This window comes from Prorops nasuta, unplaced genomic scaffold, assembly GCF_024137725.1.
Source record: "Prorops nasuta isolate Cenicafe-Biocafe unplaced genomic scaffold, Cenicafe_Pnas_1.2 PNAS00144, whole genome shotgun sequence".
NCBI classification, from domain to species: Eukaryota; Metazoa; Arthropoda; class Insecta; order Hymenoptera; family Bethylidae; genus Prorops; species Prorops nasuta.
This window is the reverse complement of record NW_027116941.1, coordinates 33734-55455: the sequence shown is the minus strand read 5'-3', so window position 1 is coordinate 55455 and position 21722 is coordinate 33734. Positions and strand designations below refer to the sequence as shown.

At 34.1% G+C, this 21722-nt stretch overlaps 3 protein-coding genes across 9 annotated transcripts; 2 read left to right on the top strand and 1 right to left on the bottom strand.

Moving 5' to 3' along the window:
* Nucleotides 1-2944: 2944 nt before the first annotated feature.
* Nucleotides 2945-13945, top strand: LOC136785061 (dual specificity protein phosphatase 15-like). 3 transcript variants are annotated; one of them, XR_010824537.1, is made up of 8 exons: nucleotides 3317-3634; nucleotides 5899-6361; nucleotides 7737-7853; nucleotides 7951-8075; nucleotides 8137-8487; nucleotides 8550-8747; nucleotides 9089-9621; nucleotides 9696-13945. XR_010824537.1 is itself a non-coding variant. In XM_066746076.1 (7 exons), exons 2-7 carry the CDS (start codon nucleotides 6341-6343, stop codon nucleotides 9321-9323), a joined length of 1047 nt encoding a protein of 348 aa, XP_066602173.1. In that variant the 5' UTR covers nucleotides 2945-3082; nucleotides 5899-6340; the 3' UTR covers nucleotides 9324-13945. The 3 variants fall into 3 exon arrangements, 2 of the variants coding, with proteins under 2 accessions (XP_066602173.1, XP_066602172.1); XM_066746076.1 differs by lacking the exon at nucleotides 3317-3634 and adding an exon at nucleotides 2945-3082 and having other exon boundaries at nucleotides 9089-13945; XM_066746075.1 differs by having other exon boundaries at nucleotides 9089-13945.
* On the bottom strand, nucleotides 13704-21023 carry LOC136785063 (ER membrane protein complex subunit 8-like). 5 transcript variants are annotated; one of them, XR_010824539.1, is made up of 8 exons: nucleotides 20892-21016; nucleotides 20641-20805; nucleotides 20441-20576; nucleotides 20255-20369; nucleotides 20067-20184; nucleotides 19905-19991; nucleotides 19664-19816; nucleotides 14511-14587 (listed from the first exon to the last, which is right to left on the bottom strand). XR_010824539.1 is itself a non-coding variant. In XM_066746077.1 (5 exons), the coding sequence occupies exons 1-5, from the start codon at nucleotides 15028-15030 to the stop codon at nucleotides 13949-13951; spliced, it is 630 nt and encodes a 209-aa protein (XP_066602174.1). In that variant the 5' UTR covers nucleotides 15031-15267; the 3' UTR covers nucleotides 13704-13948. The 5 variants fall into 5 exon arrangements, 1 of the variants encoding a protein (XP_066602174.1); XR_010824540.1 differs by lacking the exon at nucleotides 14511-14587 and adding an exon at nucleotides 17726-17845 and having other exon boundaries at nucleotides 20901-21023; XR_010824541.1 differs by lacking the exon at nucleotides 14511-14587 and adding an exon at nucleotides 17726-17845.
* Nucleotides 16543-19911, top strand: LOC136785058 (fas-binding factor 1 homolog). Its single transcript, XM_066746072.1, has 10 exons — nucleotides 16543-17697; nucleotides 17767-17957; nucleotides 18019-18181; nucleotides 18259-18550; nucleotides 18628-18860; nucleotides 18922-19065; nucleotides 19122-19286; nucleotides 19353-19510; nucleotides 19596-19728; nucleotides 19790-19911. Exons 1-10 carry the CDS (start codon nucleotides 16663-16665, stop codon nucleotides 19880-19882), a joined length of 2607 nt encoding a protein of 868 aa, XP_066602169.1. The 5' UTR covers nucleotides 16543-16662; the 3' UTR covers nucleotides 19883-19911.
* Nucleotides 21024-21722: the final 699 nt, after the last annotated feature.

Genomic DNA, 21722 nt, shown 5'->3' with positions numbered 1-21722 from the left:
GCTTGTTAGGCAAATTAGCAGGTGGCGCTGAATACTCGCCAATGGTAAGACGCGCGAAATTTCAAATCCTTCGATATTCAAATGTTCAACAATTCTTCTATTAACAATTTTCTCGTTCAAGGACTCTTTGTTACTGAAGGCTGTTCTTCTTGTTCTAATGATTGTTAGTAATACTATAGGCTGCACATTTTTCGTAAAAGCCCTTCACGAATCCGGATCTTCCTTACCGGCAACGATCGTCAGTACATCGACGAATTATTTTTGCTCGGTAAGTAATCAAATCTTGGTGATATCATACTAGTTTATATCACTTTTCTCCACCTCTAATAAGATTAATCAATTAATTAATTTTGCAAAACCATTCAATACGTGACCTTCGTTAAGTTATCGAACCTCGGTCATCTTCAAAGTGTAATTAGTTTCGCAGACATAATAAAATTAGGTGTTTATACGAATGTACCGATTACACAAATGTTTTCCTTTTGTATTGAAAAGGAGGAAATTTAAAGGCACTTCTTATGTTCCACTTAATAGCTCTAATAGCCTCATTACTTTATCGGTTTAAAGCGAAAGATTAATTTCTAGGTAAACAAGTTTTTCTAACGGTTCAGAAATTCTCCGTCACTCTTCAACATATCTAACGGAGTTCCTCTAATGTACACATCAATATGTAACTATCTAAAAAAAATACTTACGAGAATTAATATGAATGATTCCTCTACTCGACATCATTTTTCATCCAAATATTCAAAATTCACAAGATATACTCGTCAACGTCTTATTCCAGTGCCACTTCTTTAAAAATGTTTATGATTTTATTAGTGTTATTGTCATTAGAGTAAGGATGATGTTAATTAAAAATTTGTTAATTTCAGGCTTTAATCGGTTTCCTCGCGTTCGGGGAGTCAACGTCTTTAGCTGGTGGCTCGGGACTTCGTTGGTTCTTCTAGGTCTGGTCATCATCTGCAAGTCACAAACGGACGAGGAGTCAACAAAATTGAAAGCGAAGCAAAACTAATAACAAAACATTTTAGACCACGAAAGAATGCGACGAGATTCCTTTCGAACAGGATAACTCGACTTCCGCAATTGATTCTCAGATTTTAATACACCTTACCCCCACCCTTAATATTTCTTTTCTCATTTACATTTGCGATACTATGTGCAAATAATGTAATCTGTGAGTTGAGTCATCTACTATTAAATCCATCAGGCAGGTACTTTTTATTCTATGGATAAACTGTTACCGATAAGATATTTTTCTACTAATAAAATTTATAGCAACGATTTAACGAGTGTTTTTCTATACTCCCAATAAAATTGTGTAAATATTTGATAACCCAGTGTTTTTGGCGGAGTACTCTTTTTAATGTTGGAAAATTCAAGGATGATTGAAGAAGGTAAGTATAGTGTTTATTTATTAATGAATGCGCACTTCTAGGCTTAAAATGGCATCATCATTGAATTTGCTTGTTGTGCAGGCAGGCTCAAAGAGGCATTTATCTTGACGCCGTCAGTCACGTGGTAGATAATAGAAAAGGTAAGGACCGCCTCTCTCTCTCTCTCTCTCTCTCTCTCTCATCTCACGAGCCTCTTTCTTATTTAAGGCTGCTCATCATTTTATTTTTCACTGACGTCAAAAACCACTGGCTGCGAAATGCTTGAAATCGCAAGGCTCTCCAATCACCCCCCTGCGGTTTTTTTTACTGATTCTAACTTTATTCGTATTTTGTTTAATTAACCATCGTACGTTTAAATATTAATAAAAACCGTATACCTATATAATACGCACATATTTACTATAATTAAACTAAGGAAGAAAAAAATAACATTTGACAAAAAAAACATGAATTTTTTTGTAACGTATAAATAGGATTTCCAATAACCCAGGGACTGACTATATGGGGAGACGATCGTATAAATTCGATCGGCTTGAAGCTCGCAATTTTACTATCTCTGCTTTACTGGGTCAGTAGGATAAATTTGACAAATATTTCAAATTGGAAAGCTAAAGTTCTCCGACTGCGGACGATCCGTTCGGTTCTCATCGCATTTTGCAAAAAATTGTTGTTTCATTAAAAAAAAAAAAAAAGATTATTTTCAAGATAATAAGTTTTTTAAAAGGGGGGATATAAAGTTAAAATTATTATATTAGGCTAGGGTGTTAAGGACATAATTTGGCCCTCTTGTGGTAGTTAACCACTTGTGGTTGGTCGAGGAAAATAAAGTTGGCAGAATTGAAGTGGTCACAGTAAGGTGGCGAAGGGGAGGGGGGGGGGTCTTTGTGTATCGCATGCTGCCTTATCCGGCTAGAGTGCACGTGCAAGCGCAAAGGGTCACTTGATGTACTAAAAGAGGCGGACATCTCCAGCTTCGTAGCCTCGTGTCCTACATTACAAAAACCTCGGAAATCCTTAAAATAACAGGATTCTCATGATCCACCGAATTCTCAGGCTATTTAGGATTTTACCAACAAAGTGTTTGTTTTAAATAAATAATTATTACTAAGAAAAATAAAAGTATGAAGGAGTCTATAATTTTGCTAGAGAAAATTCCATTCTGATATTTTCGTAAATTATTTTTATTTTTTTTACAACTGTACTTTTTCAACAAAGAATTACAGGTAACCGTTATGAGATTTATATATGGTTTGTGATGATTTGTGCGAAGGAGGGGGGCTTTATCGAGCGGCGCCTGCGTCTAAACGACTGTACGTCGTTGTTGCACCGACGGTCTTCGTTCTCGTCCTCGAATCCCTAAGTGACTTCTCCACCCCTGGAAGGTAAAAGAGGGGGAGGGGGGCTCCCCCCTTCATCCCGTGTCGCTGCCAAAAACAGCCGCCCTCTTTATCCAAGAAGAATCGGAAATCTCAAAAATATCTCGCATTAATTTTCTCTGGTTTTATAACCAATCCGTTAGATTGAAATGACACAAAAAACTTAAGCACATTGCCAAAATTTAAGAATTTTATTGCTTGGCCTATTTACGCCTTGAAGAAACCTGCAAGAACGAATGCGATATTTTAACGAAATTGAAATTTCGATGAATTACTTAATTGGATAATCGAGGAAAGGGAGATAAGGTTTGATAATTACGTTATAATTGGGACAGGTGAAAGAAAAGTGTGTCGTCGTAGTGTTGGTGTTGGGAAGCTGCGGGCTTTTGGCACTCTAGCGTGCTTGGTGTATAAGTGTGTGTGTGTGTGTGTATGTAAGGAGGTGGTGGGGGTCAGGTGTGGATGTTGTAGGGCGACTGCGTCCTCGGTTTCGCTCGGGCTCTCGCAACTCGCAACTTTGGGATTCGACTAGTTCCAACACGAAACGAACGCAGTTTTCGCACGGCGCGCCTTCCAGACGTATCATCCCCCTTTTAGTATAATCCCGATCCCCGCTTCCATCGTGCGATTTTTATTTACCGATGAGAATTAAATTATTGTATACACTATTTTTTCACGCGTAATACCACAATTTTTGCGTCGCGAGCGAGGCGTTCGCGTGTCGTTCTTGCCTTTATCGTCGCCCTCCACGACGACGTATCTGCTGCAGTGTCAACCTGGACCCTGGTGGACCTTTCTCGTCTGTCTCCAATCTCACCTCACCTATATTCTTCGAATAGATAGTCGTCAATGGCTTAGGTGTGTTCCAAATCTCATTTCGTCATGACATACTCTGTTTTCATTTTTTAACAGCTGATTACTTTATTAATCCTCTTAGAGTCAGGTGTTTTACTCCTATTGGTAAATGCTTTGCTGAAATTATCCGATTTGTAAAACTTGAAATTCCATAGGATTTACTATAACTAGTAATTTTTATCTATCAGATAAGTTTTACTAATAGATGCAAAAATTAACCTATATAGCAATTTTTAGTTTATTTTCACGTTTTATAAGTGGAAAATTCATGTAGAGAATGAGGTGATCACTTATCTTTTTTACCTTTTCGTAACCTTACAAAACGTATTTACTGCAGTGTCAATCTGGAACGTGGTAAACCTCTCTCGTGTGCTTTCAACCCCACCTCATTCATGTCCTTTGAATCATCACTCCTCAATTGCTTAAATGTATTCCAAAATAGTATTTTACGCTGATACTCCACCATTATTGTTTAACAGCTGATTACTATATCAATCCTTTTATTTTAAATTTTTTGTTGGTAAATTTTACCTCGCGAGCGAGGCGTTCGCATATATTTCTCACCTTTATCGTCTCTCTTCACGACGTGTCTACTGCAGCAATACCTAAGTCTACCTGGACCCTCCCTTTTCTACTTATACAATTCCACTACACATCCACGTATATTCTGAAAATTCTTGATCGTCGATTTTTTCAACGCGTTAAAAAATATATTTTACGTTAATGCTGTACCTACCATCAATTAACACCTAATTACTATATTAACGAGCTTACATGAGATTCGTATCATTCACCACCACACCCTTCTTTCCCACGGCAATTATATCTTTTCATAACTGTATAATACTTTCAATAAATCATCCTTTTTAATTCATTCTCTTTTCTTCACAAATCGTCTCACGGATCGAGTTTGAAAATGTCAGTCGAATCATAAAAATATGAATTCAATTAACTTTTATTATAAATTTGCATCTAGTGATACGAAAGGATTATTTTTAACTGTATTGAAGATGTTTCGACTTGCATAAATTCTAACACTCTTCATGGATAATAATTCGACTTGTATTCCTCATTAATATTAATGTTTAGACTAAGATTGATTTTATAATAGGGCCAAACTACCCACTTTTTTCCATCGTCCCTTCCATACGTATATTTTACTTCTATCAATTTGCTGGCAATTTTCCAGTTGTTGCAGAGGAAACTTGAAACTTTGCGTTGGGCTTCCCAAATATAGGAATCTTGGAAAAAAGGAAATAAGAAGTTAAAAAAAATTTAGACGAGTTATAGGTTGGTCCATCAAAGATCGACATTCATATGGATAACTATGTAATTCTTAAAGTCTTATGTAAAATGGGGGTGGGGATGCTTCGAATCTCCCCTATCATTTACCCAGAAATTCTCGAGTAAACTGGAAAATGTTCAAAATTTTAAACAATGTTAACACGATCAAAATTTTATTTTGAAATAATTGAATTCAAATATCTCGGCTCCATCGAGGTTTGTTTTGACGCGTCGACCGTTGTCGATAAAAGAAAAATAATAATTTATGCCAGCTCGAGAATGAAAGATTAACGATGAGTCACTCAAGTCGAACGATTTTTCAAGTTAAAACGTCTGATAATAAATTTCAGATAGTTGATTAATGAAGGACCCATTACATAGATCTAAGTGCCTTTTTTCATGGAGTTTACTCCAATTTTTAAATCGCCTGACAATAATTTACTAAGCATTTAACATTTTTGCCTTAAAAAATATCAAGTCTTTTTTAAGTAACATTATAATATCAAAAAAAAATAATCTTTAACTAACGCAATAGAAATATTTTATTTATTTTGAAATAATATTTTGTGAAAAATATAAAGAAAAAAACTGGTACTTTGTCTCTTATTCATAGTAAATATATACGATCGAATCTTTGACGAGACACGTTGTATGCTCACGACAGAATCAGTAGGGAAGTTTCTTAACCCCCAGCTGTTTGGTTCCTTCAACGAATGAATAGGGTAGAGGAAGAAAAATTGACAGGCGAGACCATGCATCGACCTGGTCGTGCAATCGTTGCGGTGTATTCCGAAGAATCAACAAGCATCGATTTCTGCAGTCCGTCAACCTACTTTTTCCCACTGCTAACCTAATGCAGAGCTGTGTCAGGGTCCCCCAACTTCACTGTCGTAAAACTTCACTCGCATTGTTTCCCCTTTCTTTAAAATAAAAACCGATCAATCATCATTATACAATAAAACACATCTCGATTCTCTTTTCAGTCTCGAAACATTCGTAGGATCGAAATGGGGGCCACTGTCTGCAAGAAGATGGTCCACCGGAAAGAGTTCAAGGTCACGATATAAAAATTATTAACGAAGAGGAGTGGAGGGGGGCGAGTCAATGGCGAAACAATAAGGGGAAGAGTAAACGGTGATTAGGATTACCTTACCTCTTGAGTTTACCTGTAATTCGTGCAGAATTGCGAGGCGAGGTGGAGGAAGATAATGGTGCAAGAAGAAGAACCGTGGATCGCAGTGGTGGAGGAAGAACCGAAGAGTTTCGCGAGGAGATCGAAGAGACTGAAGAAAGAAATCATCAATAGTTGCTCGACCAGTAGTAACCGTGGATTTGCGAGATTTCACTGATAAGCCTTATCGGACTATTCGTTATCACTTCCGGTACGAAACAGCACAATAGGGATTGCATGCTCTAATAACCACCATGGGGAATGGCATGAATAAGGTAATTCTAGGTTCATTTATAATAATTTATTACACTTCGTCTTAACACTAATAGAATACATTATTTTTCATATACATAATTGTTTACATTATTTAAAATGGTAATATTAATATCTCAGGATGAATTGTAGCGTTAGTGTCAATTGGCGAACATAAATCCAACGTACATACAAATCATATGATTTTTTTTAACTTGTATCGTGTGTAATAATATTTCTATAAAGAGGTTTTGCGGTCTCGGCCGCCACGTGCACTTTATAGCTGTTACACCCACGCTTCATAAATTTTGCTTACGGATCATTATATAGTTTTAAAAGTTTAATATATATTATTAATTATATATAGGCCAAATCTAATCGTGAAATGAATTCAATATTAGAATTCGTCATGGAAAATTTATTCGGTACTATTGATGAAACAGCTAATTAGTCGATTAATATTGACACTATGAAATATGATAATAATCTCTGATTTATGTATAATAATGCAATCTAATTTATTATTTATTTTTTGATATTTACTAACCGAATTCATTTGAATTATACTAAATCTATACTTCAATAAATTTGTAGTATTAATGTTCATTTTCGGTTCACGATTATGAAACAGAAGAGAAATTTCTAAAATTCGTATCCTGTGATCACATGTCTTAATCTACAAACAAGTCGCACGAATCCTTGATTTTTCCACTTAACGCAACCTCTTTTCGCGCTTCCTTGACGAATTTTCTTCCTCGAATTTCTCAGAATTGCTGGAAAAATTTGAATTTCCTCTCTGAATTCCGTTTAGTTGCTGGAAATAATCAAATCTTCTTTTAACTTCTGGCATCTTTACTGGAAGGATCCAAATTATTCTTCCTAAATTGTATTAATTCCAAGGATCTAACGTTCTTTTATAAAATCCTCTGATGCATTGAAGTAATCCTTGAATTGTCAAATACGCGAATTTTCGTGATTTGACGACCTTTGATGAAACCAATTTTTCGGTCCTCGAAGAAAATTACAGCAGGCGAATCTTTAGGAATTCCCAAGATAATTGATTCGGGTCAGCAGGTAAATCTTGCATTAGCCCTATATATATCCACTCTTCTTCACCATGCCTCTCCCAGGACCAAAAGTCCTTCACCCATCAACCAGAAGCAGTACCAAAATATACTAAAATTTCCAGCCTCGAAACATCCGCTTCTCAATAACTCAAAATCAATTCCGACGTCAGTTTCCATTTTTAGTTCCTCCAAAACGCAGTCCTTTTAACAGACCGAAGCAAATGAAATTTAATTGCCAGTGAAAGATCCAAAGTAACAAAACCTTCGATACTACCAAATAAATCATATTTATGTAAAAAATTAGGATAAATAAATTGCATCGCAATAACAGGTCCTGCCTGGTCTCTACATTGGAAATTATCAGGACAGCAAAGATATGGACCAGCTCGATAGGTTTTTGATCACCCATATCCTGGCCATCCACGATACTGCACGTCGTCTTCACTCGGTAATTTTCAATAATTCTATATAATTAGAAAAATATAATACCCTCGAGAATCCCAAACGACTGTCGATAAAAAATTGTTCCTTTTCTGCCTCACCAGGACAAACATTATTTGTGCATCCTGGCCTCCGATCGTCCGGAGCAAAATCTCTCGCAATATTTTTCTCAATGCAACGATTTCATCCACGCTGCCCGATTAAGAGGCGGAAACGTGTTGATCCACTGGTGAGCCTGGCCAAAAAATCATTGATCGTACCAAAAATCTTTGACGAAAAAATGATTTTAGTTTGGCCGGTATGTCTCGGAGCGTGACGGTGGCAGTGGCATACATAATGAGTACCACAACGTTATCGTGGAAGGAGGCGTTGAAGGTGGTTAGAGTGAGCCGTTCGATAGCCAATCCGAACGCTGGATTCAGGCAGCAGCTGAAGGACTTTGAGTCGAGTCGTCTGCAAGACGAGAGAAGACGGCTAAAGGAGAGATTCCCCAGCCTAGCACTCGCCGAAGAGGACGCAGAGATCTGCGAGGTTACCTTGAGAAACTACGACGTCCTCATTGAAACCAGAGAGGTCTGCAAAGGCAAGTGCCCCATGGGCCGTCAATGTCCCTCGGGCCTTTGCAGGCAGTCCTTCAAAAGGTTAGAATGCGATGGTCGTAATTAAAGTGTGTCTCCTTTTGCATAATTAAACTATATTATAGAAGTCCGAGAAGAAGGTCCTCAGCAACAAGTTCAGGGACGCCGACGGGTAGGACGCCACCTCAGACACCCAGGATGTTACCATCGGCACCACCATCGCCAGCTTTGCACAAATCCACTAGTCTCATGTCCACTTCTAGACCCAGAAGTGGACCTGCTGGTCTACAATCTTACACAGGGGGCTCCGCTCCACCTTCCAGGTATAATTCGTTGATTTTCATTTTAATTATTCGATTTTCATTGTTTCACGGGGTCGCCATGTCCCGTTACGCTCAGCAGTGGCAAATCACAAAGGCCTGAATTTATGAACAAAACGTAAACTTAGCACGGTCACTTTAACCATTAGCGCAAAGGTTATCTCGGTCTTTGACCTAAGTAATTGTTAAGCTGAGATTCAAAGTTAGTATCAGTTTTAGATTTGGCTGAAAAATTTCGCCCCTACTGTGCGCCTCTACATGTATATGAGTGAATTAGAATAGTAGAACGATTGTGTTGGTTGCTCATTAAATATGAACATTTGTTTACTTGATCGGTAAAACAGAGCGGTATCGAGGGTCGATTTGTCAGGCTCGGTCGCCTGCAGCAGCAGCAGCGTCAGTCTAGCCAGTGTCGGCAGGTCCGGACCGATTTCAGGGAGCAGTTGGAGGCTCACGGCCGGTTCTGCTCCGGTTACTCCAAGAACTACACCACCTGTCTCCCCACAACGATGGCCCAGAAGAGTTTCCAGGCAAACATCAGAACTTCCGGTTCTTGAAGATCACACCCCGATGACGTAGCATTCACGGATCCCTCGCTATTATTACCGTGAATTTACCATGTGAACGAGTCAAATAGTAACCTCGATTGTGTGTTTTACAATCGACGAACGATGCTCCGCCCAATGGTCGAATTTACCAATTTGAAGAAATCACGACCTAAACTAACTTACATTTCCGTGTATATAGTCGATCGTACTCCACGATGAACAGTCCAACGGTCAAGAAAAATATAAAAAATACTTTCTAAAATCTTATTCGATGGAAACGCTATACACATTAATCAGAAAAGGAAGAAAAGCTTATGATCAATATTGCAGTGAGTGTTTGAATTGCTATGGAATTAAATTTAATTTATAAAATGAATTAAAGAGATTCTTTGATTATCAATAGGTTTCAGCTGAAATCAACGATTCATTTTATGAATTGATTTAGAGGATCAATTTGCTCAGCAATATAAATATTTATATTCATACACACAAATTTAAGCATAAGCAGAAATGGACAATCTTGTGTTAACTGCTAGTACGAGCAAGAAATTGCTAATAGAGAAATTGCGCTGGCGCAAAGTAGTCGTGTTTAAAGGTTGTCATAGCCCTTTGTTTCTTACAAATGGAAAGAAATACAGAGGTAGTGGTTGTTAAAATAAAGCAGGGAGAAAAATTGTGAAACAAAGAAAAATATTTTAATACAGCAAAGCGATAACGATTTTTCAAACTGATGTTTTGGAATAGAATTTTAGCTGAGGAACAGTATGGGAATTATAAACAACCGTAATACTCGAATTATTATATGCATAGAGAGTTATATCGTTGTTCGAGAAATGACCATTGATAAAGCAATGCTAGTGACCTTTGAAAGTAACATTGAATTTAGCGAGTGGCGCAATTGGGAGATCGAAGTTTGCGAAAAGTTTATATAATAAGAGGAATTTTAATGAGATGGATATTTGTTGTGTCCAAGTTGTTTAGTTTTTTGTTGGCAACCGTCCAAACAAACCATAATTGTTGGCTTTGTAGCGAATACCGTTTACCGTTTAACTTATTGTTATCTCGATGAATCACCATATTAGAAATAAGAAACGAGTTGTGCGCGAACTACATGTTATTGTGAAGGGGATTTTCAGAGAATTTTATAAGCGCTGTCGGCTCACAGATATTACAAACATATACATATGTGCGTGTAACATAATATATTATGCTATTCTATAGAGGTATAACTAAGAAGAAGCATTATGCATGTAGAGGTATACATTTAGAAAAAGTTGTTGTTATTTCACGCACGAGCACGAACTAACATCACACCCCGTATTCTGTAACCTTACCAAAAATTTTCGGTATCGGTCAGGCCGAAAACGATATATATAGTTATATAAATTTATTATTACACGTACCGATATTTATCGTTGACTTCGGTCTAACGATACCGACATTTGTCGATAAGAGTTATAGAATTGCCCTACATATATATTTATGTAAACAAACCAAGAGAGAAACAGCAATCAGCACTAAATCAGTATAAGTAAATTTCAACGAGATACCAAAGCTATACCGAATTGGGCAAATGTTATTTTTTATATCGTTCATTTTTAATTTCCTTTTTTTTTATTATCGCTAGAGACAAACGAAACAAACATTGATCACGTTTCTCTGAGTTTTCCTTGAAACGTTCGATAAATGTGCCACTAACGATGGCTATAAGTATAAGAAATCTATGAAAAATGAAAAAGTGGCTGTGATGAATTTTTCTCTTAGATTTTTTACTTGGCCCACTGTCAAAATTGTTGGCACAATTCTCTTGAGAAAAACAATGAATCTCTCCATCTTTCAATAATATCATCCTTCCTATTATAGTTATGTAATCTTTTATGACATTAATCAATGCGGGCTCACCTTGTTTTCAGAGGAATTTCTGAAAGGGAGCTGTATTAGGTTACAATAATTTTTACAATTTTTCCTCTTCAAGTTGTGAAAACTCGAAATCTGGAAGAAATAAATGTTGATTCCTAACATTGTTTTGCACAGAAAGAAAGTTTAATGGGAAATTGATTTTTGTTGCTGCAATCGCTTCCGATGTAGGTTTATAAAATACTTTTCTACAAAGCTGCTGTGTAATTCAATATTATATTGTTGATAAACTTGTAACGTGAAACTGCTCGTGACGTTGAAACATTCTCAGTAGAATTTGCGATCATCCACCGACGACCAAAAAATTGTTGATTCCTCTGAAAAAGCTATTGTAAAAGAACTCTTGTTTTTTGCAACAAAAATTGTGCAAGAAAACTTGGGCTGCTAGTGCTTTATTGTCAAAGTGTAAGCAATAAATCATCGCCACTCCCTACCAGTGTGTCGGGGAATATTAAGATTTTTATTTTTGCAAATGTTAGAAACGACTATCGTCTGTTGCTCTTGAATAAGATAGTAAATGTGAAAAATCTGTAAGAATTTTCAAGCAAAGAGGATTTTTAAATCGCGAAACATACAATTGAAATATTATTTGTAAAGTTTGGTAGGTTATGTGTAATATTTTGTTGCGAGGGTGAATAGCGCTGGATCGCTCGATTGCCGATAAGAAAAACTAGCAATTAAGAGAAATAAAGTTATTATGGTAGGCATCATATATTAACATTAGCATTAACGAGTCCTCGATAGTAGGACATTAATGGTGAATTAATTTAAATTATCGACACTGTGGCTGTGCGTTGTGATTTAATTTAATCACGGCTTTTAATCGACATTTTTAAGCTAAGATCATACTTTTATTTATTCTCATACACGGATATGATAGATTCTAGTTTTATAATATTATTGAGAGCGTACCGAAGTATTGTACTAACAATTGCAATCTTATTAATTGTATATGTACATTAATAGGCTAATAGATGCACCATTTAATTCCTTAAATATTTTTGATAAAACTCAATTGATCTGTGATGCGTTATAATTGGGCACATTGCGTACCATATCTTTTTCATTGCGCTAATGGAATCCATTAATCATATCGGGAGGGCTTGAGGGAAGATATTAGGTTTGTTCGTTTCAACTGTACTTTCTACAGTCTCTACACTTTGTACAATGTCAACTTAACCTATACAAGAAGAATTAAGAAAATTCTTTATTCGCTATGTGCACACCTACACGTTGGCAGTCAGGTAAGAATGTGTAGCAATATACATAAACAAAAAAAGTCCGGCAAAAATGACAAAATTTGCCGACAGTCAGCGCTGATATTATGCATATGCATCACTACACATTCTTACCTGACTACCAATGTGTAGGTGTGCACATAGCGAATAGAAAGTGCTGGAAGTACTACCACTAAAACGAACAAATTGTTTCGAAGCAAGAATCTGAATATCAACCTAACGTAGATGCTATTTTAGATATCTATTATATTATAGAGGTGGTCATTTGAATAATGTTTTCATGTTGGAAATCATGGATAAATGAGAATTAATACCGAGTAGAAAAGTTCTTTACCATTTTATAGCCTAGAAGTAGCGCTGGACTGCGCACGGGTGTCAAATAATAAGTCACGTTAATTGGGGATTGATATGTATACACAGCTTATCAAAACGAATCACTGAGTAAAACGCTCAAATTTCAAACGTTTCCGTAAACTCTGATTTTTTAATAATATATTTTTTATTTACTCTCCAAGTGGTTTTTGATTTAATCAGTACTCAAATGTCTCCCTGTATATAGGTTTTAGGTTTAGTACCATAGGATCTGTCGCCTCAAATGTGATTTAATTACCGTGACAAAGAAATAACGCAAATAATCGACGTATTTTCACCTGAAGATAAAATCAGCTTTCAAAATCATTTCTCTTTCCTCTTAACTTGGATAGGACATGGGAAACGAGATAGATATTTTCTCTTCGGATTTTAAAGTCAAAAAATGTCCAAACTGCCTACAATTGTAAACTCGTTAAACTATATGTCACAATATTATATTAGGCTTAAACAGGGATTTTTATTCCGAATTTTAACATAATTTTTTTTAAATAGCTGGCATTCATTTATTTCCAAGTTGTAGATGTACTTGAGCATAAGGAAAGCATCTATTTTTAACAGTGTAAAAATCTTTTTCCGATTAATAAATATGTACATATTTTATCAAATAGCCTTAGATAACAAAGCGTATTATATTTTTCACAATAAACCGATTTAACGTAGTATATAAAAGAAAATATTTTTAAGCTTTGACCACATAGTATTCAAAAAGTTCTGTACCTGATTTTAAAGCTTCACCACACCATTCACAATGTGATTGCAATTCAACGAACTATCAGTAAATAAGAAACAGAAAAATGATTTGTCGAATCTATCATCGTGTGAAATGTCGTCGATCAAAAATTCCGCAAAAATGTCAAGGCTTTCAGACAATGAATAAAAAAATCTGTTCCTCCTCTATACTATTTATTTCTATTGATTGCAGAAACCCTTATTTAAATCTGAATCTGGTGTGTGACTGATATCAAGATTTTAAAAAAGTATCATCTGCAAAACAGGAAATAATTTTATAATCTATACGTTTATGGCAAATTATTAATATATACAATTGTGTTGTCAAAGTTAATTAAGAGATATCTTCAATCTTTTGTGAAGTAAAAATAGAATATAAATGCTTTGAGTACTAGAATTTTTATGAAGATTTATGTCTTTGCACACTTTCTTCTATAATTTTATTGAGTTTTTTATTCAGCCAATCCAGGGCTATATCATCTAAATGATTGTCAAAATCTATCAAGTTCTTATGCTGATCTTCTTTTATTAAGTTAACCATTAAATTAGGTTTATCTGCTTCATCCTCATAAATTATACTGTAAAAAAAGTATCTTTCATTATAAATTGGTTTCTTTTTTTATTTAGCAAGATCATTGAAAATATTTACTTTGCTTTATCTTTGGCTTTCCATTTTCCATCAATAAATTGTGAGATTCTTAATGGACTACCAGATGTCAGTGAAAGTGCTTTATTATCTATCTAAATATTAGAATAAAAAAGAACAAAGTTACTATATTTAACATAATATACTGGCATTATTTATAAATAATTACCACTACTAATATTGCATTTCCAAGATTTTCAGCAATTTTATCTGCTATCCTATGAGCCGGCCTATCCGTACTAAAAAAAGAAAACAATAATCAAATATCTGTATCTGTTTCAATCGTTTTCTATACAATTCAAATACACAAATATACCTTAAATCATTAATATTTTCATTAGCCAAGTAATAGCCTGCTATAACCAAACCTTTGGTTGAGCAATAATGATCTACCTGTAATAACATAATATAAACAGTAATTTATGAAATATACTAAATTATTTCAAAGATATAAAAATTAGTTGAATTGATTGATAGGTTACATTATCAAAAACATAACCTAAAAATTAAGGAATCAAAAAAGAACCTTATAATACATATATCAAACAAGAATTATAAAAGCAACATATATAATATATTATACAATAATAATAAGAATAGCTATGATAATAAATATTAGCTACCAAATTAAGGGCAATTTCCGCCATTGGTGAAACATGTAGGCAAATGTGAAATAATGGAATTGCATCTTCAATATACAAATTTGCTGATTTTCCTTCGCCTTTTTTCTGTTTAGCTAAGAGTAAACCATTGATGGCACAATGAGGATATTTTACTCCATGCAAAATAGTTTTACAGTACGCACGAGGAGAAATATAAACGTCTGACATTTTCATACGTCGGTATTCGGTACGACAAAACCAAACTGAACTGAACCCAACTGAACCTACCAAACTAGCACCAGACGAACCGTTTGTTTCTTTTCGCTGCACTATCGAACTAATGCAATTAGTTGAAATAAGACAAATACAGTTTTCTCCACTCTAACTTATTGCACTAGTGCAGCAAACAGCGAAAAAGAACAGACCTGAAGACGACACCGACCGAACCACGTATGTACGTATACATAACATACACGCCAGGTACACGCACATATATTACTGTATACTGTATAGTGTGTACATACAATACCAATAACGTTCTAGCCTACGTATTGTACATATATAGCTATATTCGCTATGTGCACACCTACACATTGGTAGTCAGGTAAGAATGTGTAGTGATGCATATACATAATATCAGCGCTGACTGTCGGTAAATTTTGTAATTTTTGCCGGACTTTTTTTGTTTATGTATATTGCTACACATTCTTACCTGACTGCCAATGTGTAGGTGTGCACATAGCGAATACTTGCAAACTGGGTGCACTCATACAGTATCATGCACTCACATACACAATCTATAAATCTACGCGTCATGTTTATATAGGGTGAATCAAAATTAAATTTATCAATGAATTTAGAAAATAGGATGTTTTTAGTGGAAACTACAAACAATGTGATTATCATATTAATATTTCATCTATTACTTTAAGTAGTTACTAATTGCAGATAAAGATAACTGACTTAAATTAAGAATTATGCTAGATCATCGGTAACGAGACCGTGCACACCAACACAATGATAGCGAAGTGTCAATGTATAACTGTATACGTATAAATAAATTACACTCAAAAACTGCGAAAATTGACCGATAGTTTGCGCTGATAGTATGCATATACACCAATATACATTCTTATCTCACTGTCATTGTGCTAGTGTGCACGGTCTCTATACCACCCACTACACAGCTTCATTTTGCACCGCTACCAATGAAACTCGTCAATGGATGCACTCGTTGCCATGGCGATAGGCCAGCTGATCACAAATGATAACAAATGTCAACGCTACTTTGGCAAGTCTTTTATAGGTTCTTAACTTGAAAGTTCTACCACGTGACACCTATTCATACTTATAATATATGGATAATATATATATATACATATAATATACATATATATAGTTTAGCTTATAAATAAAAGAAACTTTGCAAAAATAGAATTCAATTGTATTTTATAATAATAAAAAAATTATGTATGAAATTTGAATGATTACTAAGTCTTTATAGCTAGACTGTTAAGAACGCGCGCGTCCAAGAGGCAATTGTTATATTTTATTAGTATACAAATGGCAGATTTGTTAGATTTGCTGAAAACAGACAATTTAGACAGTATAGGAGAAGATTTTGATTTTGCTGATAAAGGATCTTCAAATAGTTCATTTAGAAAAAAATCAGACCAAACTCAAATAGGAGAAAGCAGAAAAAAAGTAGTCTTTAAAGGTTTGTATATTCCATTAGTTTATAAATTATCTCATTTTTAATATTTTCATTATTTGTTGATTGTAGAACACGATGATGACCCATTGGCAGGTTTACCGGATGACGATTATTTTCTACAAAACTCTAAAAATAAAGGAAAGACCAGTTTTATGGACGAATTGCTTGGGATGAAATCAGATGCCGATTTGAATAAAGATAACCAAGCGGTTCAAGAAAAATCAGTTATGAAGGCGACGGATCAAATACTGGAGGAGGATAAGCTGATGGATTTGAAGAGAGAACCGATTAAAAGACAAAATAGTGACAATGACAGTTTAAAAGCTGCCGAAAGTAGTCTAAGTGTTAAACAAAAGTCAATCAATGAGAAATCAAAAAAATCTTCTCTAATGAGAGATTTGTTTGGAAATTCATCTCCTTCCAAGGATCCCTACAGGAGTTCAGGAAAAAGTAGTTTGGAAAATCCGAGTGGTAAATCTATATTTTCTTTGGACACAGTAGAGCAAACATCTTCATTACCAAGCGGATATGCTCCTACGATATCCGGAAGCAGAGAGCCGCGAAGACGAAGAGGATCTGCTTTGGCTACATCGGACCCTCTGGGGCTGTTCCTTACGTCTCATGACTCTGAACAAAACACTGATAACCAAATGCAAGCTAAAAGAGTGATCCGGAATCCAGAAGTAACTAAATCTATAGATCATACAACTCAGCCTTTTTTACAAGCTAGCAGCGAAATTTCTACAAGAGATAATTTGCCAGAATGGCTTGGAGGAAAAGGTTGGAATGAATCGAATGTAATGAAAAAAACAGACCAAGCACCCAAGTCAGAAATAAATGTAGTTGAAAAAACTGAAAAACAAGAAAAACTATTAGTTGATGATCATTTGAAAACGTCGATGAATAAGAATGAAAATTACCCAGAGAATTTATCAATTTTAATGAGCTCCCAGTTCGAGCAGCAATCAGCAATTATTGCTATGCAGCAGCAGGAGCACGAATTAAAAACGGCAACAGTTTTATCGAGACAAAATGATCAATTGAACAATTTGTTGAATGATCAAAAATCGATTCTCAACCAACAGGAGAAGCAATTTAGCAATTTGATCAAGAAGCAAGTTGAGAGGCAAGCTTTGCTTGAAACTCAAATGAAAGCTCAACAAGCTCGTATAGACCAGCATATTCAGGTAAAGCATCAAAATTAATCTCTTCTTTCTTCTAATCCACTGCTTAATTTATCACAATTGAATTTTAAGACTTTAATGGCTCAGCCAATGCTTACTACTCATCCCGGGAGAAGAATCCAAGAACATTCTGATGAACATCCACAAGAATCTGAAAGTATAATACAGAAGTTACAACTGGAAAAATCATACCTGGAAAATACCTTGGAGAGTTTGAGAGCAAAACACGAAAAAGAAATATCGATTCTTGAAGAATCACACAGGTAAATGTATAATAATTTATTTTTATATTTCACTATTGATGGCAAATATTTCATTTGTCAGTAAACAACTGTCATTCTTGGAGGAGACAATGGAAAAGCTGGATAAAAGAATGCGATATGAAACTGAAATTTTGGAGGCGAACTACGAAACGAAAATAGAAAAATTGCGTGAGGAGAAACAGCAAATGGAAACAATGTATAAAGAGGACATCGAGAATCTCAAAGTATGAGCTTTTTTGTGTTCCACATAACGCATGGCTGTATAGAAAATGAGATAATTGTTATTTTATTTTTTTTTTAGAAATCACATGCTAAATTTATTGATAGTATTCATGAGCAACATGCACGTAGTATAGAACTTTTACGAAAAGAATATTTAGAAGTTTTTGAACATATATCGCAAATGAAACATTTGGAAAAAGAAATCACTTCAAATATTACATCTCACAGAACAGATATAGAAAACATGTTGGACAAAACGAAAACTATCATTGACAGTATTAATACTATTAACGAAAAATTACAAGATAAACATGAACAATTTACAGAAACGAAAGAAAACATTCTGAAAAGGCACGAGGAGTACTTGGAAAGTATGTTTGTTGATATATAACCGGCAAATGCTTTCTTCCTTTTTTATAATTGTGTAAATTAATTTTTGTCTTCATAGAGCAACAGCAAGGCTTGAATAAACAGAATGAAATAATAAAGGAAGATCATTTGGAAATAGTTCGGACGTTGCAAACGCTTGATTTGCAAATGAAGCAATTAACGTCTGATTTCGAAGATAGAATGAAAGTGACCAAAGAAACCGACGAACGTCTGAAAAAGAAAGAAGAGCTATTAATGTGGGAGAGAGAACAATTTGAGGAAAAGATTAAATTGGAGCGTAATCATTTCCAGGTGATGAGACTCATATAATATTGCCATTATTCAGATAAATCTTAATACATGTGGTTTTTAGACTATGAAAGAATCTTGGATAAAAGAACAAGAAAGACAGTTAAAGCTAATTGTTGAAGAGAGAGGTATGCTGGCAACAGATAAAGCAAAATTAGAAGTTTTAAGTAGATTGAAGCTTGATAATAATGATATTTCCAAAGCTGAGGTGAGTGCAATTAATATTTTGTTTTGATTAATTGTAAATAATCAAGTAATTTGTAGATAGAAGCTACTTTGAGAGCTGCTGAAGAGGCTGTAAAGGCTACTAATAAAGAGAAACATAGGTGGAGAGAGAAAATTAGTAAGCTTGAATTTCAACAGCAGCTAATCGATGAGAAAGAAAATCTGCTAATCAAACGTGCCAAGGAATTAGAAGATTTAACACAAGTAATTAATCAAGCAAATACAAAACATCTTATATGTTTTGATAATTTCATCAAAAATTTATTCTAGTCTGCATTGGCAAAGCAGGAAGAAGGACTACGAGCATTAAGAGAAGCAAAACGACTTGAAGTACATCATAAAGAGAAATTAAAACAATTTCAAACACAAGTGGAGAACCTGGCACAAAGGGAAAGTAAAATTATATCTGAAAAACTTTACTTGGCAAGGTAAGAGTAAATTATATTGAAATATAAAAATTTGTTGATTTGTTTAGTCAATACATTTTTTGAATATGCTTTATATTTTATGCAGAGATCGACTGTCTTCTTTGACTTTACAAACTGAACAGCCAGAAAGAGATTCAAAAACAAATTACTCACAAAATATACTAAATAGCTCCTTAACTTTGCCTGATGTAAACAGTTTACCAATAACACGTTTTAAGGTAAATTAATTCTTGGATTCCTTTGTAGTTTAAATAAATGATGTTGTATTATTTTTTTTAGGATATAGTGGACCCACATTTAGTTATGCTGAAAATTAATTTGGATCAAAAGCTTGATTCTACAAATGAATATATCCCTTCAGTATATAGGTGACAAACTAAGACACAATTCTTACCATAAATTTATTTAATAAATATATAATATGTTCCATATCGCTTGTATACTTATTAAAAATAAGACCCTTCTAAAGATGCTGCTTCATCTAAAATAAAACATATTCTTAATAAAACATTATTTAATAGTATGATTTATCAAATATTCAAAAAAAAGAAATTACCACATGAATAAACATAATTTACCAATAGTGCCTCAGTATTATCATTCAGAGTTTTTACTTGGTCTACAAATGTTTTTATACGCTGCATTTCTGTTTCAACAGATTTTATACATGCCAACTGTAAAACAATTTGACCATTCAAGTATGAAATTTTTGTATATTTCTCTTAATATATAAAAATTACTTACAATATCTTTAACCAAATTTGTAAAATTTATATTATTAATATCATGAATATTTGTAAATAAGCTCTTCAAATCTCCTATAAATTTGACTGCTTCGTTACAAGTGTTCATAGCTTGTCTAAAAATAAATAGAATAAATAAAAATTTGAATTTAAATTATTTCCAGATTATTCCATAAAAGAAGTATACTCTTGGTAATCCTTTGAAAATGGTAGTCCTTCATCATTAGGGTTAACACTTTGCAAAGCCTTAATTATGGAATGTTTTTGTAAAATCAAGCTATTAAAGTTCTTGGTGATACTTTGTATAATCTGCACATGAATATCTGAAAATATAATTTTTCAATGCTTCAGTTAATTTTTCAGTTAAAGTGGTTTATGAAACCATACCTCCTGATGATTTTATTTTTTGAAGCAAGTTATTATATTCTTTCTTTTTTTGTAAATCCTCTAATTGTTCTTGTTTTGAATCATATTCTCTCTTCTTTTGTAAAATATTCATAACATGTTGAACATCGTCCATAATAAATAATGTTTACTGCTTATGACAATAATCTAACAGTAATTACAGCAACAGTTTTAAAACTTATTGTTTGACAGTTTTTAGCGCTTTAACGCTTATACAATTCAAAAATACACACCTAACCTACCTTCAAAGAAATATACATATAATACGCAAACGCAGGGCTGAAGCTGAAGGAATTAAAAAGCAGATGAAAGAAAGCAAATGGAGGGGGAATTCCATCCGGTAAATGATTCCCGCCATTCGTAAAATAATTCCAATAATACGTATTTGCCATTCATACAATTAAATGACCTAGTATATTTACGCTGAATTAGCCTTTTTTGCAATTTAATATCTTTTGGGTATACTTTACTTAAATCTTTCTTTTTCTATTTTAATTATTTAATCTGTTAATTTTTGATCAAATTGTTAATTGAAATTAATAGAAAGTACTTAAATGTAATATAAGAAAAGGTATAAGAAGATAAAAAAGGTTGAAGTGTTGAAATAGGTTCAGCTCTGATGCTTTAAACCCCTACTCTAAATACTCAAAAGCCTCTGAACAGACGAACCTTTGAGACCTTCCTTGGTTGTTCATATATCGTATCTAATATCTTGCAGCTTGTAGGTGCATAAGTGTGCACGCAGCCATACTTGCAATTTTCAATAAAATTGCATTATTATTATTGCGTTTTACGATAGTTCTCTCTTATAGAATGAATTTTAAAAAATTGATACGAGTATTAAGCGATTATATTCAACGATAGAAATATTGTTTGTTCAATAAAATTACACGACTTGTGAAAAAATTGTCAGTATTTCAGTGTGTCAGTGATGTCAAAAAGTCAATCCTTACTACATTCGAATATGTGATTGTATACTACAATACTATTGGTGGGGTGAATTGCATATAGATAAATACTATACGTATATGTATATATAATATATATTACGCGACACAAATCTA